Genomic DNA, 16,905 nt, shown 5'->3' with positions numbered 1-16,905 from the left:
CATATTCACAGTGTAGGAAGTATCTTAATTATGTGTCAGTCTTGCCAGACATGTCTGGCAAAATAATACTCTACTATTCACTAGAAAAGGAGTTCTGGTGGCGTAGTGATTAAAGCATTTGACTGCTAACCGAAAGATCGGTGGTTTGAACCCACCAGCTACTCCACAGGAGAAAGATGAGACAGTCTGCTTCTGCAAGGATTTACAGCCTTGGAAACTCTAGAGGGCAGTTCTACTCAGTCCTATATGGTCGCTATGAGTTGGAATCGACTTGATGGCAGTGGTTCTTCAGTAGAGGCCATCACAATGAGCTCTGACTGCAGTTTCCCCTTTAAACCTCACAAAGATCAGGGTAGAAAGTAATTAAGTAATGGATCATGATCCATCTCACAAGGTAGAGACGGATCCCAAGGAGAGGCATTGATTCCTAACTGCATAGAATCCCTCCCTTTCACACCTTCTAAATCACACCACAGGTATTCATAACCCCTCAAGAGTTCTCAGAATTATATAACACTACAGGTCAGGACTGAAAAAAATGTTTCCCTAAAGCCTTTTCACAAACTCTCCATTCCTACCCGTCTGAGACCCACCTTTATTTTTCTTTGCTATGGTCAGTACTTCTAAGAAAAAAGGGATCCCTATGCATATAGCCCTTACATATACAGACCCCACTCAATTTGTAGATTATGTATACATTACACACATACATATACATACATATGCATACTACAAGCAGCAAAAAGCCATACAGAAACATCTCCATGGCCTTATCTCCTCTTGAAACTATTTTAGGAGCATCACCTCCCAATGTTCAGATTACAGCTCAATTGTATACCTGTCTATATTTGACAGATGTCTAAGTTAGGGACACATGGACTACCATTCTCTGCAGCAACAATGGTGTAGGGTCTAGAAACATACCACAAATGAAAGGAAAATTGTGTCTTTTGAGATTGAGAAGAAGATGGGAAACATGATAACTAAATCCATCAAGTGGAAGAGGAGTTAGACTTCTCTGTATGCTCTGAAAGGCAGAACTCTGACAAAGAGATGGACGATTTAGATAGACAGATGTCAATAAGCATAAGAAACTAATAATCAGTAGAATCCAAAGAGGCTGCACATTGTGAAAATTGTACCCTATCCCAGGGAACAATTTGTATAAAAATTGTTAAATGGGAACCAATTTGTTGCGTAAACTTTCACCTGGAAAACAATAAAATATTGGGCGGGGGTCGACAAAGAGTGCTCTGAAGCAAATATAAAAAAATGTTAACAAGCGTTTACTTGGATTATGGCTACATGGACATATGTTAATGATATTTTATACTTGTCTCTTTGTTTGGAATAATTCATAGTTAAAGATTAATTTTTAAGTTAAAAAAATAAAAAGAGGCTGCTTGTTGTTAGGAAAAACAAACAAACAAAAGAAGGGGTGGATGGCCTACCTATCAGAGAACAGAAAGAGGGGATTCCTTCTTTGGATGGAAAATTGATCTAGATCAGTGGCCTTCAAAAAGGCTTCATTTTGGAATTACTGGGGAACTTAAAATTAATTAGTACTAGATCCTAATCTTGACTTTCCAATGTGGTACTTTAGACAGTAAGGACTAGAAAACTGTTCTTACCAACTTGGCAGTCACTAACTCAACCAAACAAAGTCATCACTATCAAGAATGAGACAAATTGATATTGCACGCCTTGGGATATGAAGCAGTGAGGATAATATATGCATAATATCACTTTTGTGGCATTTCTGCCAAAATCACTTTTGTGCCATTTCTGATGCAGCCAGATAGGCTGATTTCGATAACCTCCAGGTCCTTTCCAGCTGTTCCTTTTTAAATGGACAGAAAAAAAAGATACCCTAAAACTAATGTGATTGTTGCTCATTTTATGATATTCAAACTAAGTGAAAATCATTGTAAAAGGCGTGATTTTAAAATCATTTAAAATAACAATTTTTATTTAACAGCTCTACCTGAGCTAAGAATGACTTACACTTGGACTGGTTAATGCTGACTTTCTGAGAAAGGGAATGTCCAAATGTTGAAGAATGTCAAAGCTCATTTCAAAATACTCTTTGCTCCCAGAAAAGGAACCTGAGATTTCTTAATTTCTATAGGTTCTTGATAGGACCTAGCACTCAAACATATTTCAGCAAAACAACTCTCAGACACAGGCCAGGTCATTAGAACCCACTGAGCCAGGATAAAACCTTAGGAAAGTTAGATTTCAATCACCTCAAGAAGGGTTTGCATTCTCAGCACAACCCAAACAGCTTTATCCTTTAATGCAGTCCGCATCATTTGGTCTTTCTGGGTAGAGAGGAAAAGACAAAGGGCAGTATTTCCAAAGAGAGCGGCATGTTCTTATTCCATTTAAACTAATTCTCTTTTATGTGTGCAAACTCAAGGGACAGGAAAATGTACTTTTAAGAACTAAATTCTTATCCTTTAATCAGAGCTTTATAACCTAAATAAACTAATCACCGAGTTGGAAAACAATCACTTCACAACCACATCCCTCCCTCACCCAAAACCTCAAATAGACTGAGCAATGCTTCATTACACTACACTTACTGCTAGCAAGAACAGATTCCAAAATGCCTTTTCATAAACACACTATATACATCTTTTGGAAATAAGATCCTCAATATTATTAGTTACTAATTGTTTTTAGTTTTATGAACACTATTTTGTTTAAACTCCAAAACAACCCAACAAGGTAGGTGGCAGTACCTTATTTTACAGAAGAGTGAACTGAGGCTCTGAGAAATTAAGTAACTTGCTCAGATGACAAAACCAATAAACAGTAGCCCAGAATTCAAACCCAGGTCTGCTCTCCACCCCTCCCATTCTCCTAAGAAAATCTGAGGTGGAGTATCTTCCTATTTTGAAGATTAGAAAACAGAATTTTAAGAGTGGGCCAAAACAAAAGCTGATATGTTCTACCCCAGGTCAAGCTGCTGTTCCACCACTAAGGACCAACAGCTAAAGAAAAGTTCCCACAGGGCCTTCCTCTGCCCAGCAGGTATGTAGCTTTATGTGTTGAATCAGTGTTTCTCAAAGAAAAACATGAAATATCTGTCTTCTGTTTCCTCATATTTTCTTTCCCTGAAGCAGCTGTATTGACATCAAGTGAAAAGGAGCTAATGTGGATAATGCCATAACTCAACCAAACTCCAGACTGTTGCCAAAAAGCAAAACTCATGTGAATAAAATCTTTGATAAAAACTGGCAGGTGAGAGCAATGAGTAAAGAGACCACCACCACCACACAACCGACTTAGCTTGAAGTAGTGAAGGACTGAGGGGTGGAAAGGCCTGTAGCACTATGTGCTCATCACCAGATCCATTACACCACTGCCTGCCCCAGCCTCTTGGGGGAGGGACACTCAAGGCAAGTGCCTAATTTGGTCCTGCAATATCATATCTTATTTCAGAGCCCTTCCAAGAGGCAAGAGTGATCTAGCAGAAGAAGCTACCAGAGAAGCCACTGGCTGGGGAGAAATGCACAAATTTAAGGAAAAGAGAGGAGAGAGGCTTGGCAGGCAAGACAGCTTTTAAAGAGAGTAAAATGGAGTCACCTGTTCCCCCTTCCCCACACCTCCACCATATGCTATCGAAACCTGAAAGAAAATCAGATTCCACTTAAAATATAGAAAGACTCAAAAAATTAAAAAGAACATCCAGCAAGCATAATTTAATCATTTTTGTATGCATATTAAAAAGTAAGCCAGTCTATTTGACATTTTTTAATTGCATTTTTCTTTATTAATTTAAATGATTTTAGAAATCACAACAGCAAATTAATTAAGTACATAACATGATCCCTTCTACCTCCCCATTTCTGCTATGTCTATGCTTTTCAGGAATTCCAGAAAACAAACAAACCTTTCCAGAATTAGTATGGGTTTTAAAAATACAACCCAAACCCAGCACAGATGCATTCTCCTAAACCCAGACAAGCTAAAAGCAGATGGGAATGAAGCAGATGACAGTCAGGGTGATGAAAAGGTGCCTGAATGGGCAAGAGTAGAAGCCAGAGAGGGCCAAAGAAGAGGTGCAGCTCGGAGAAATGATGCAGAGAAATCCTGGCAGCAAAGTACACACCTTGGCATTGATATAACGGTCAAAGGGGCCATACTTTTTGAATTCTCTGATCTCAAGAGCATTCTACAAAAGGAGGGGAGAAGAAAACGTGATGATGAAATGGATAAAATATATATCAAAGCAATGCATAGCCCCAAGGGGGCCCAACACTAGAACAGCTAGGATTTGCCCTCTGGGTGCCTCAAAAGGAAGCTAATGGGAAAGACAAGCTCCAGTGCACCCAGCTCATCTCACCCTTTTATCCAAGCATCCAAGTGGAACTGCATTAATGGCTTTTAAATAAATCAATGTAGTACTTGTAACTACTACTTAGATCCATTAGGTTCTTCAAACTACCGCAAGTTATCTTACCCAGGTCCTTTCCCCACCCACCTGCCTGCCAGATTTTCAAAACACTCGTCTGGTACCCTACCTATCAGTGGATACTCTGGGCAGGAGGCAGCTGTGAGCAGGATAAGCTAGCACATTCAAGTGATTCAAAAATCCAAGCAGCTGTGTTCCAAGGCATAAGTGAGCAAAGACAGGATTAGAAATCGTTGCTGGAAATTTCTTAAATGAGAAGGACTCTGAGGTGAACAGGTTTTTCAACATTGAGAAATATTAGTTAAAAGCAAAATTCCTTACAAATTTCCTCCAGATAAGAGAAATTACCACTTAAGCCAGGAGGAGTAAAATTACATTTCTATTCTAAAGACAAAATTTTCATTCTCAAATGTTATAAACAAACTTACTGACGATCTTAAATGTCTGTTGCTCACCTACCCAGAAAATATAGCTCAAAAGGGGAAAAGGAAGCTGAGTAACAGCTATACACATACAATCCCCAAGTTAAGAGATCTGGGAGCACTACTTGAATTTTTTTATGCCTCAGAGTGAAGCTACCCTTCTCAGAATTGAAGTCTGCTCTTAACAGCTGAGTACTTGCATGAGTCTTGTTGAAGATGAACTTGCCAGAATGATTTCCTCCTTTTTGAAGAATAACCCTGTTCTAATCTTGTAGGTAATTTAACAATCTCCTCTTAGCAAAATAGTCTTCAGCTAATTAACAAAGAGCAGAACCATCCTCATTCAAACAACTGAGAGAAGTACCTGCTTCAGTTTAAATCAGAGGGGAAAATTTGAGGAGAATGGTTTGGCATATAGGAAAGCCCATCTCCTCTCAAATGGGCACACAACCTTATATGTAAACTATAGGAAGTTGTATTTTATGAGAGGCTGTCTAAGACCTGCATAATTCCAGTATAATTTTCCCAAAGGAATAAATGTAAAGAGGAGCTATATTCTCAGAGTGCTTAAATCCATGACCACTGTAAAGCAAACACTGCCTGTTTCATTTTCTCATACTTTTCTCTTCCAAAGCATATTCACTCCTAAATTAACCAAAGAACATCATGGAAGTGATCTTCATACTGTTGAATCACCTCTGACTTGTATTCATGTTTTTGAACTGTGAGTTCATTTTTTAGCACTAGAACTAGTACTTTTACTTCTGAAAGTGCTGGTGTGCTTAAAAACAAAACAAAAAACAGTGTGGCTCACAAAGCACTGACAAACACTGTTGAGTATTTCTGTTCACCAGCTAAAGTTGCATTGCCATGTTGATGGCATAAGCACAATTTACAATTCATTAATCCCATCAATTTGAAAGCGATTCTACATAATTTTGAAAATTGCATTATTTCAAATTTTGCACATGAAGTTACATATATTATTATTATTATAGCACTAATTAAAATCTGTGATTCAAATGCATATAGAATGCATCCTCAGTATATAAAGTTCTGATAACACTAAAAGGAGTGAGTAGAGATTGGTGGAGCAGAGTCACATTTGGGGTGGGGAAGAGCTGGTTGGTTCCAGATCTGAGTTATGGGACTCAATAGTAATGGAACTGCCAAGGTCTGGCCGTAGCTGATGGAGGGAAGCCTCCCTTCCTTCCAACCTGTTCATTGACTCTGGTGTGGGAGGGCCCTTGATGGATGAGCAATCGCACTATCTGGGCATCTCCTTTCCAGGCTGCCAAGTGCAGAGGGTAACAGCCTTTACAATCAGCCACATTGGTCAGTGCATCATTCCTCAGAAGAACCTCGACCACATCCCTAGAAGGCAAAAATCAATCATGAGCTTGCAGAACTCACAAGTCTCTCCTGATAACAACTCTTCACATTTGCACAGAACATAGCCCTTTCATGGATGTGATTTCATTTGGCTCACCTATCTCAACCTGAGTTCAATGTCCAGACTTCTCCTTTCATTTCATAAACTACTTGTATGGCAGCTAAGCCATCCTGAACCACACTACACTGACTCATCACCTGCCCCATTTATCAAGGCTTTCTTGATGATCCATCTATTCTCCACTATTTTGAAAACGTCTGATCCCTTTGTCTAATCCTCTTGCAATGTCTCCTTGTTTGTTATGTTTAAACATCATTCAGGAACAGAATTTACATAAATGTAGTCATGCAAGACAAACAACATTATTCACCTCATTATTCAGAACATTTAGTGATGTGGGAACTGAAAGTGGATTGGCCAGACATATATTGATATCACCAGAGAAAGGGACTTGGTTTTCTTCTTGGTGACGCCACTAATTAAGCAGATACAAGTGCGTAATTATCCCCGTGCACATAAGGTCAAAGAAAAACCTCACTGTAAATAAAGACAGCATCTAGAGATGAACTTAACTAACAGGCTATAGTCTTTCAAGTTCAAGATTTATTTAAATTCAGGTTACCTCACTATTTTAGGGGAGGAGGGGTCTTTACAGATTTCTTTTGAGCTCTTTCTGAGATGGCTACAGAAAAGACATAATAATCACATTTGATATATTTTAGAAAAGTTTAATGTTGAAGAAAACAAGACAATTAGTCTGGGTCAAATGGTACACAAGTGACATAAAATACCCTAAAGGTATTGAGGGCCTTGTTCCTTGCTCAGAAAAATCTAAAATGATTTCTGATAAACGCTTCTCATAAATACTAAACTTCTGTTTCTCTCTTACACCATTTTGCCTCAAACTTCCTTTAACACACTCTATTCCGTTACAGTCTGGTTTCCATTCTTCTATATCCTGGCAAACTTACTCACTGTGCTCCAAACACAACTGTGCCTGTCCCTTCTCTGAGCCATCAAATTCTCCCTCACTCTGAAGGTCATCACCTCTGTGGGCTGTCAAAACATTTAAGCCTATGCCTTTTTCTCTCAAATTCCTCCCAAAGCTCACCTTCTCTAGAAAACTTTCCATATAAATCCCACCCAATTCCTAGTAACTTCTCTGTTCTTAGGACATTAAAAAGGCCATATTATTTATTTATTTTTGTTTGCTTCACTTAAAAATGGTTCTTACTGACTTCAGGGCTAATTTGATGACGAAAGAATGGCAGGCAAGGAGAAGAATAAATAAATAACTATTCTAACAGAAGACAAGTTTCTCGTGACCACTTAATCTATTTTTAGTTATCAAGGAACTAGTTACCCAATGGGTTACCCAGCCTCTTTATGATTTGGTCGTCCCACATGTGATCTTCATATTTGGATCATCTTGTGACACTGGAGCACTCCAGAGGAGAAAAGGGCATGCAGAAGAAAAGGTGGAACTCAACCTTTGGTTAAAGGTTTTTTTGGAGAGGGCATGTGGTGGGGGGAGGACGTTTAAATTATGCACTAAAGGGAGACTCAAGATTCTGGATGAATTAAATTTTGTTTGTTCTCTGATTCTCAGGGCAACTGCTTAGTGAAATTCTCATAGCAAGCAAGACAAACCAAAAGCCTGCGTTTGGAAGAGTGGGGCAGGAATGTAGCAAATTAATACTTACTTGTGGCCATTCAAAGCAGCATGGTGCAGAGGTGTATACCCAGTGCTGTCAACACAGTTCACATTTGGCCCTCTCCAGATGCTATAGGGGAAAAAAAAAAGAGTGAAGATTCCACAGACCGAAGTCACAAACAAAATTTAGAGATAGCTAGGTGCTTAGGAAAGTTCTGGTGTGATGTTTAACCAAACTGACTACTTCCAAATGACTACTGATAAAGGACAATAGCTATTTGCTATAGAAATGCTTAGGACTAAGGTACACAAGGAGCTCTGGTGGTGCAGGGATTAAGGCATTTGGCTGCTAAACCAAAGGTCCAAAGGTCGGTAGTTGGAACCCACCAGCCATTCCATGGGAAAAAGATACGGCAGCCAGCTTCCATAAGCATTTACAGCCTTGGAAACCCTATGGGGCTGTTCTCCTCTGTCCCATAGGGTTGCTATGAGTCAGAAGTGACTTGAGGGCAGTGGCTTTGGGTTTGAGAGCACACACAAGATTCCTGAACAAGGAGTGAAGTGTTAAGACAACAGTGCCATCATTAAGAGCTTAGTTTTCCATGCCCTTCTCCTTATATGTAATTTCATTATTCAGTTTGGGATACATGCCTCTGAGTATTCTCAGGATTACAAAAATAGCTCATTGAAGGGTCATCAAACATACCACTGAACCAAACCACTCAGTCAATCACAGGTATTGGGCACTAGTGCAGGGAATACTCCTATGCTGATGACTGAAGGCTTGAGAGAGACTTCAGCACAGCAAGTACCAAAATCAAAGAATCCTTATTAACAAAAGCACCAGGATATATGCGTTAAGAAGCAAGAGACAACTTTGTCTTTCCTTTGTGAATATGTGTATGGGTAACAAAAAGAGTAACAAAAAATCTACAATTTGAGTGATGTGAATAAGAAATACCATAGGAAGGAAGTTGAAATATAACCTTATTTAATCCTCAAAGCTTTCATTTTATTTCTGTTTCACATCTTCTGCATTAGCCTGGGCTTCTTAAATAAAGCTAAATAGTAGAAGGTGGCCTTGTTTTATCTTTACTTTAAATGAGAATGCCTCTAATGTTTTTAAAGTTGCTAAGAGGTAGACAGGAGCTCTGGTAGCATAGCGGCTAAGACACTTGCCTGCTAACCAGACGGCTGGCGGTTCAAACCTACCAGCCACTCCTCGGAAGGAAGGTTGGGCGATCCTACTTCCGTAGTAATACTGCCTCGGAAACCGACTCGACAGCACATAACAACAACAACATGAGGAAGACATTCTGTATTATGTAAACTACTCCACCCACCTAGTGCCTAAGGCATTTGACTGCTAACCAGAAGGCTGGCAGTTCAAACCCACAAGCCACTCCTTAGAAGTACTGGGCTATCTACCTCGGAAGGAAGGTTGGGCAATCCTACTTCCGTAGTGATACTGCCTCGGAAACCCAAGGAGGAGGGGTCGCTATGAGTCGGGGGTCGACTCGACGGCACATAACAACAACAACAACAACTCCCATAGTAATACTGCCTCAGAAACCCAAGGAGGAGTTTCTATGAGTTGGATTTGACTCAACAGCAGTGAGTTTGGCTTTTGTGGTTTACTTTAAACACATTTTCTGCATCTATGGAGAGAATCATAGTTTTCCACATTTAACCAACTAATATGTTACCAACAGATTTCTTAATATTGAAAATGAGGTAGGTCTAAAGTTTCCACTTACTGTATTATTGAATGGTATCAGTATTGAGTATGGATCATACATGAGCCAGGCAGCTGTCTACCCATTTCTATATTCAAAAATCACTGACATGGAGTATTAAAATTAAAAATAAAAATGGTACAACCACTATGGAAAACAGTATGTCATTTCTTCAAAAAGCTAGAAATAGAAATATCTTACGATCCACCAATCCTACTCTTAGGTATATACCCTAGAGCTCTAACAGCAGTGATAAGAATAGACATAGCATATATCTATATTTTTTGCAGCAGTATTCACAACAGCAAAAAAGATGGAGACAACCTAAGGGCCCATAAATGGATGAATGGATAAACAAATTATGGATAAACATATAATGGAATACTACACAGCTATAAAGAACAATGACAAATTCTCAAAACATAACATGGATGAATCTGGTGAACATTATGCTAAGTGAAATAATAAGTTACAAAAGGACAAATATTGCATAGTTTTGGTTATCTAGTGCCACTCTGACAGAAATAGATCACAAATGGGATGACTTTAACAAACAGTTTATTCTCTTATAGTCTGGGAGGCTAATAAGTCCAAGTTCAAAATGCCAGGCTCTAGGGGCTGGGTGAAAGCTTCCCCACCTCGGGCCTCAGCTCTGCCTCTTGCTCCTGGCCCACTGAAGCTAGAGGCATCTTCTTCACCCACGCAGCTGCTGGCTGCTAAAGCTGACAAACCCAAGGTCAACAAGTGAAAAAGCACAGTCCCGATATTACCAAACCACACAGCAGGTCACTGATTCAAGTCCATTAAAAGTCCCAAGATCGGCATAGCATGGCAGGCTGCCGAATGAAGACTCAGCTACAGGCAGGGTCCAAGCGTGCCAAAAAGCTAGAGATGTTCCTCAAAGCTACTTCTTATATACTGGAAGCAGACTACATCTCTAAGGCAGCTACTGAGCTGCTCCAGTAGATTCCACCATGGAATTAATTGCCAATCTCACCATGGGGAATAACTACATCCAGCTGCCCAGCCACTCAACCAGACCCAGCCAAACTGACACACAAGCTTAACTACCACATGCATGGTCTCAGTTTTATAGAAAGACAGGAATAGGTACACACCCACACAGAGCAACATTCTTTGATGGTTATTGGGAATAGGAGGGAGAAGGAGGGAAATTAATTTCTAGATAGTAGACATTTGTAATTCTTGGTGATGAGAAAGGCAATAACCAAAGTGGGTGAAAACTGTACAACGTGACAAAGGTAAATGATGACAATAAGAAGTACAGAAGAATAAGAGACAATTATGGTAAATGCTAGAACAATATACAATTTTTCAACAATAACAACCAAAAAATAGGTATGTGGTTATATAAGTAGGTATGTATGCATATATGTGTATAAGAAGGGCCTCATCTATTCTGACACCAGAAAAACTAGATGGTGCCCAGCCACTACCGACACTCATGCTGACCAGACACAATAGATAGTCCCTGATAGAATGGGAGAAAAATGTAGAACAAACCTCAAATTCCTAAAAAAAAAAAAAAAAAAAAGCCCAGATGTACTGGACTGGTAGCGACCACAGGATCCCCCTGAGACTATCACCCTGAGATACCTTTTACACTTGGAACTGAGCCCACTCCCAAAAGTTACCTTTCAGCCAAATAATAGATTGTCTCATAAAATAAATAACACCACCCATGAGTACTGTGCTCCTTTAAATACTCCTATCTATGAGATCCAACAGTCAACATTTACCACAAAGCAAAGATGAGAATGTAAAGGGGGAGAGGGCAGAGAAGCTAGATTAATGGAAACAGAACAATCAGAATGGAAATAGTGAGAATGCTAACACATTGTCAAAAATGTAACCAAAGTCACTGAACAATATGTACAGAAACTGCTAAACAGGAACCTAATTTGCTGTGTAAATTTTCACTAAAAACACAATTTAAAAAGTTGTAAAGAATCACCGGTAAAATCACCTGGGCCCAGAGCTTATATGCTCAGATTTTGGAAGTGCATTATTTGCTCCATCTCCTGCCTAAAGTTCTACAAAATCACAGAAAAGATATCCCACCCTACATAGATGGATAGATTCAGCCCAAGAAAATAAGAAAGGATAGTATCAAGTCATTGGAAATGTCAAGGAATTCCTAAAAGATAGAAATCAGACAAAATCTGATCTATAAAGATACAACTTAGAAAAATGCAAATTAAAACAATTAGATACCATTTTTCACTTTAGCAGAATGAGAAAATGAAGTAAAAAAAGAGATTATCTCAAGTGTTTGTGAAGATCAGGGTAACAAGAAGGTTTAAACCCCATTGGTATGAGTTTAAATTGGTGAATTCCTTTGGGATGACAATTTGGCAGCAGCAATCAAAACTGAAACTAGGCATTTACTTTAAGCCAGCAATTCCACTTTCAAGCAATTATCCAACAGAAACACTAATACATGTGCCGAAAAGGTACATGTTTGTACAGGATTATTTCACTGTAAGAGTAAAAAATTAAAAATTTCAATGTCCATCCATAGAACTGTAGTTATATATTAGATATACTGATAAAATAAAATGTTACATAGCCAGTAAGAACAACAACAATAATAGCAAAGGAAAGAAAAGCAATAAAGTTTGACCTGTATGTCCTCACTTGAAAAGATTTTCCAAGAGACATACAGTGTTACGGGCAAGTGAACAAAAAAAGTCATGGTATAATGTACAGAATAGGAGTCCCCTTTTAATAAGTGTATATGTACATGTACACACACACACACACACCTGTAAATGTACTGGATGGCAACACAAAGTGCTCACCAAGTGCTGACAGCAGTTATCTCTGGGGGAAGATATGTGTGTTGGGGGGCACTGCAGAATGGTAAAGAGAGACTTACATGTTTTGTCTAATATTCTACTATACTGTTTAAAGATAGTATACATATAGTATTTTTATAAAGATAATTTTTAAAAAGAAAGGAGATAAAAAACCTATGCATGGGGAAAGAAGACAAAAAACATATTGAAATATAAATAATGATTGTATATGGGAGACAGGTATTTTAAAGAGCATGTAGGTAATTAGGTTTAAAACCTTAGAATAAATTTGAAGTGGGAAAAGTGGTATGTGTGTATCTTTGTTCTCTAGTGCTGCTGTAACAGAAATACCACAAATGGATGGCTTAATAAACATGAATTTATTCTCTTACAGTTTAGGAGGCTGCTGTTGTTATGTGCCCTTGAGTCGGACCCGACTCATAGCGACCCCTCCTTGGGTTTCCGAGGCAGTATCACTACAGAAGTAGATTGCCCCATCTTCCTTCCGAGGAGTGGCTGGTGGGTTTGAACCTCCAGCCTTCTGGTTAGCAGTCAAGTGCCTTAGCCACTATGCTACCAGAGCTCCCATTTAGGAGGCTAGAACTCCAAATTCAGAGTGCTGGCTCTAAGGACTGGGTAAGACCCTCGAGCTTGGGCTTCAGCTCTGCCTCTTATTCCAGGCCCACGAGAGCTAGAGAGCTCTCCTAATTCAGGCAGCTGCTGACTACTGAGGCTGATGAACCAAGGTCAGCAGGTAGAAAGGCACAGTCCCAAGTTACACAGGCAACACAGCAGGCCACTAAGATGAACACGTGACCAAATGCAAGATCCAGAGGTGCCAAAAAACTAGAGACCTTTCTCAAAGCTTCTCCTTATATACTGGAGGCAGGCCACACCCCAAAGGCAACTACTTAGCTGCTCACAGCAGACTCCACCATGGAGATGATTATAATCTCATCATGGGGAACAACTACATCCAGCTGCCCAGTAACTCAAAACCATGGCCCAGCCAAGTTGACACAGTGAGTGTTTTGATATCTAGGTTATTTGTTTATCACCAACTAAGGCTGATGATGACAAAGTCAGGATCCTAGGTATATCCTGGTTTCCCTACCCTCAATTAAGCTTGTTGTTATTAGGTGCCAGAGAGTCAGCTCTGACTCATAGTGACCCTATGTACAATAGAAGGAAACACTGCCTAGTCTTGTGAAATCCTCATAATCCTTGTTATGCTTGAGCCCACTGTAGCAGCCACTGTGTCAATCCATTTCATTGCAGGTCTTCCCCTCTTTTGCTGACCCTCTACTTTACCAAGCATGATATCCTTTTCCAGGGACCAGTCCTTTCTGACATGACCAAAGTACATGAGATGAATGAAGTCTGACCATTCTCACTTCTAAGAAGCATTCCAGCTACACTTCTTCAAAGACAGATTTGTTCTTTCTTCTGGTAGTCTATGGTGTTTTCAGTATTCCTCGCTAATACCACAATTCAAAGGCATCTTTTCTTCTGCGGTCTTCTTTATTTTTTGTCCAGCTTTCACATGCATATGAGGTGACTGAAAATACCATGGCTTGGGTTAGGCGCACTTTAGTCTTTAAAGTGCCATCTTTGCTCTTTCACACTTTAAAGAGGTCTTTTGCAGCAGATATGCCCAGTGCAATACATCTGAGTTCTTGACTACTGCTTCCACAGGCACTGATTGTGGATCCAGGCAATTTGAAACATCTGATAACTTCAATCTTTTCCACATTTATCTTGATGTTGCTTATTGGTCCAACTGTAGGAATTTTCATTTTATGTTGAAGTGTAATCCATACTGAAGGCTGTAGTCTTTGATCTTCATCAGTAAGTGCTTCAAGTCATCTTCATTTTCAGCAAGCAAGGTTGTACCATCTGCATATCACAGGCTGTTAATGAGTCTTTTTTTGGGGGGTCCAATAACCTTGGATTCCTATATATACTGCCTTCCAAACAAAGAGGTTAAAGCAATTATCTCTCTGTCACACCTGTATGATGACCTCATTTTCTAAAGCAAAAATTATATACCTGTGCCTGACAATGGATCAAAATGATGAAAAGTGAAATGGACCTGGAAAATACAAGAGGAACAGTTTTCATACTTATTTTCCAATTGCCTTATAGAAGATTTGCCCAAAATAAATTATTTGCCCCAAATCACAACACCTACAAGTAGTAGATCCAAAATTTCCATTTATGGAGCTCTTGGCATTTGGCCAAAGAAAGACTTTATGATTTAACTGGAGTGACAAGACACAAATGAAGTGAATATGCAGTAACACAAGGCTGAATATATTTCAATAGCACTGTGGTAGTTAAGCTGTGTGTCAACTTGGCTGGGCCTGGTTTTGAGTGCCTGGGTAGCTGGATGTAGTTATTTCCCATGAAGAGACTGGTATTCAACTCCACAGTGGAATCTGCTAGAGCAGCTGAGTAGCTGCCTTAGGGATGTGGTCTGCTTCCGGTATGGAAGGAGAAGTTTTGAGAAGGGTCTCTACAGCATTTTGGAATGTTTGGGCCCTGCATTTAGCTAAGTCTTCATTCAGCAGCTTGCCATGCTTTCTGCTGGTCTTAGGATTGTTCCTGGACTTGAACCAGTGGCCAGCTGTTTTGTTTGATAATTTTGGGACTGTGCCATTTTATTCATTGACCTTTGGTTTTTCAGCCTCAGCAGCCAGCAGCTGCTTTAGGTAAGAGACACCTCTACCTTCAGTGGGCCTGGAGCAAGAGGCAGAGCTGAAGCCCAAGGCTGAGGGGCTTTCACCCAGCCCCTAGAACTGGCACTTCGAACTCAGACTTTTAGCTTCCTAACCTGTAAGAGAATAAACTTCTGTTTGTTAAAGCCACCCACCTGTGGTAATTTTTCTTTTAGAGTGGGACTAGGGAACCAAAAAAAGCATGGTAACTGGAATGAAGTAAAAGGAGCTGAGAAAGAAGAAATACCAACATGGGTTAAAGCAGGTAGGAGCTCAGGTCTGTCAGCTCCTAATTTAGTATTCCAATAGTAAGTACTCTGCTATCACTTCAGCCACCACAATCCAGGTCCAAAGTAACCTTGAAACTGAAATTTAAACTGCGCTTGATTTTAACAAAAGGGTAGGATTCAGCCTTCCATCATTTTCTAACTTTTGCTGCCTGCCTCTAGTTAGAGATGATTAATTTTGGAGCTCTGGTAGCATAGTGCCTAAGGCATGTTACTGCTAACCAGAAGGCTGGTGGTTCAAACCCACCAGCCACTCCTCAGAAGGAAGGTTAGGCAATCTACTTCCATAGTGATACCGCCTCAGAAACCCAAGGAGGGTTGCTAGGAGTCGGGTCCAACTAGAAGGCACATAACAACAACAAAGAGAACCAGGAAAAAAAGTGGGGGGGAGGAGTGTCCACCAGAGATTCCTAAACAAAGTTTAACCTGCAGAAATGCCATAGCTGTCCTTGCCTTATAGGATATGCCCTTAGGTTAATCTTGATGGGCCTTACAGCAGTCATAGGACTCTTAAATAAGGAAACTATAGAACCTAGGTGGTTTTACAGTTAACAGACCTAGCTTCAAAACTTGCCTCTGCTACTTGTCAGTTGTGGGACTTTGGACAACTCAATCCTCTAAACTCTGCCTCTCCGTCTGTAAATTCTACCGTGATCAGCTCTCTACCAATTAAATGGGTCTTGAAAACTTTTGGAAGCTAGCTGATTTAACAGCATTAGGGATGAGAGGCCAATATGTGTCACATCAGCTCAACTGCACTGACATGATGCGGAAGGACAGTTAGCCTTGCCCTCTGTGCCTCAGAAACACCTATGTTTTGAGATACCATCTAAAGCTACTGGAGAGTGCAAGGAAGAATATGATAGATGAGGATTCATTGATTTTGAATTCTGCTTCAAAGGTTTCCCTCTGTTCATTCAAAAACTGACTATGCATTTATATATGTCAGGCACTGTGCTGATATGGAAGTACTGATGAATAAGAATAGCCCACACAGACACAGCCCACTCTACGTGGTGAGAGTGGTGCAGAACGACATCCCACCTAGGACTATTCGATTTAAGAGGTTTAGCAACACCCACAGCTAAACAGAACTTACCACACTTTTCAGACCTAGCAAATAAAACTCAGGCAAATTTACTCAGATAAATTGCTTAAAGTGACGGTGAAGTCAAATAAGAACAACAGAAAATACACTGGAGATCCTGGATAGAGTGGGAGAACAATGAACAAAACTCAAAATCTTAAAATAAAATAAAAAGACCAGATTCATTGGTCTGTTAGAGCCTGGTGAGACCCCTGAGACTATGGCCCCTAGGTACCCTTCAGGTCTGGAACTGAACTCACCCCTATGGCTTCCAGCCAAACAACAGACAGGGATAAAGGATGAACATCTACATCAGGTAGATGTATTCCCTTGAGTAATCCTGGGAGAACAGAAGGGCAGTGTTTGCACA

At 39.9% G+C, this 16,905-nt stretch overlaps 1 protein-coding gene across 1 annotated transcript in view; it reads right to left on the bottom strand.

Moving 5' to 3' along the window:
* The window catches only part of ANKS1A (ankyrin repeat and sterile alpha motif domain containing 1A), a 276,183-nt gene that overhangs the window by 151,138 nt on the left and 108,140 nt on the right, over window positions 1–16,905 (bottom strand). The window contains exons 2-4 of the mRNA XM_042780753.1: window positions 7,939–8,019; window positions 6,060–6,216; window positions 4,118–4,180 (exon numbers count right to left, since the gene is read on the bottom strand). Coding sequence (XP_042636687.1) covers window positions 4,118–4,180; window positions 6,060–6,216; window positions 7,939–8,019 — 301 coding nt within the window. The remainder of the gene's footprint in view (window positions 1–4,117; window positions 4,181–6,059; window positions 6,217–7,938; window positions 8,020–16,905) is intronic.

This window comes from Orycteropus afer, unplaced genomic scaffold, assembly GCF_000298275.1.
Source record: "Orycteropus afer afer isolate SDZICR_OR568_19922 unplaced genomic scaffold, OryAfe1.0 scaffold00059, whole genome shotgun sequence".
NCBI lineage: Eukaryota > Metazoa > Chordata > Mammalia > Tubulidentata > Orycteropodidae > Orycteropus > Orycteropus afer.
The sequence above is the reverse complement of the archived record's forward strand: the minus strand, read 5'-3'. Positions and strand labels throughout refer to the sequence as shown.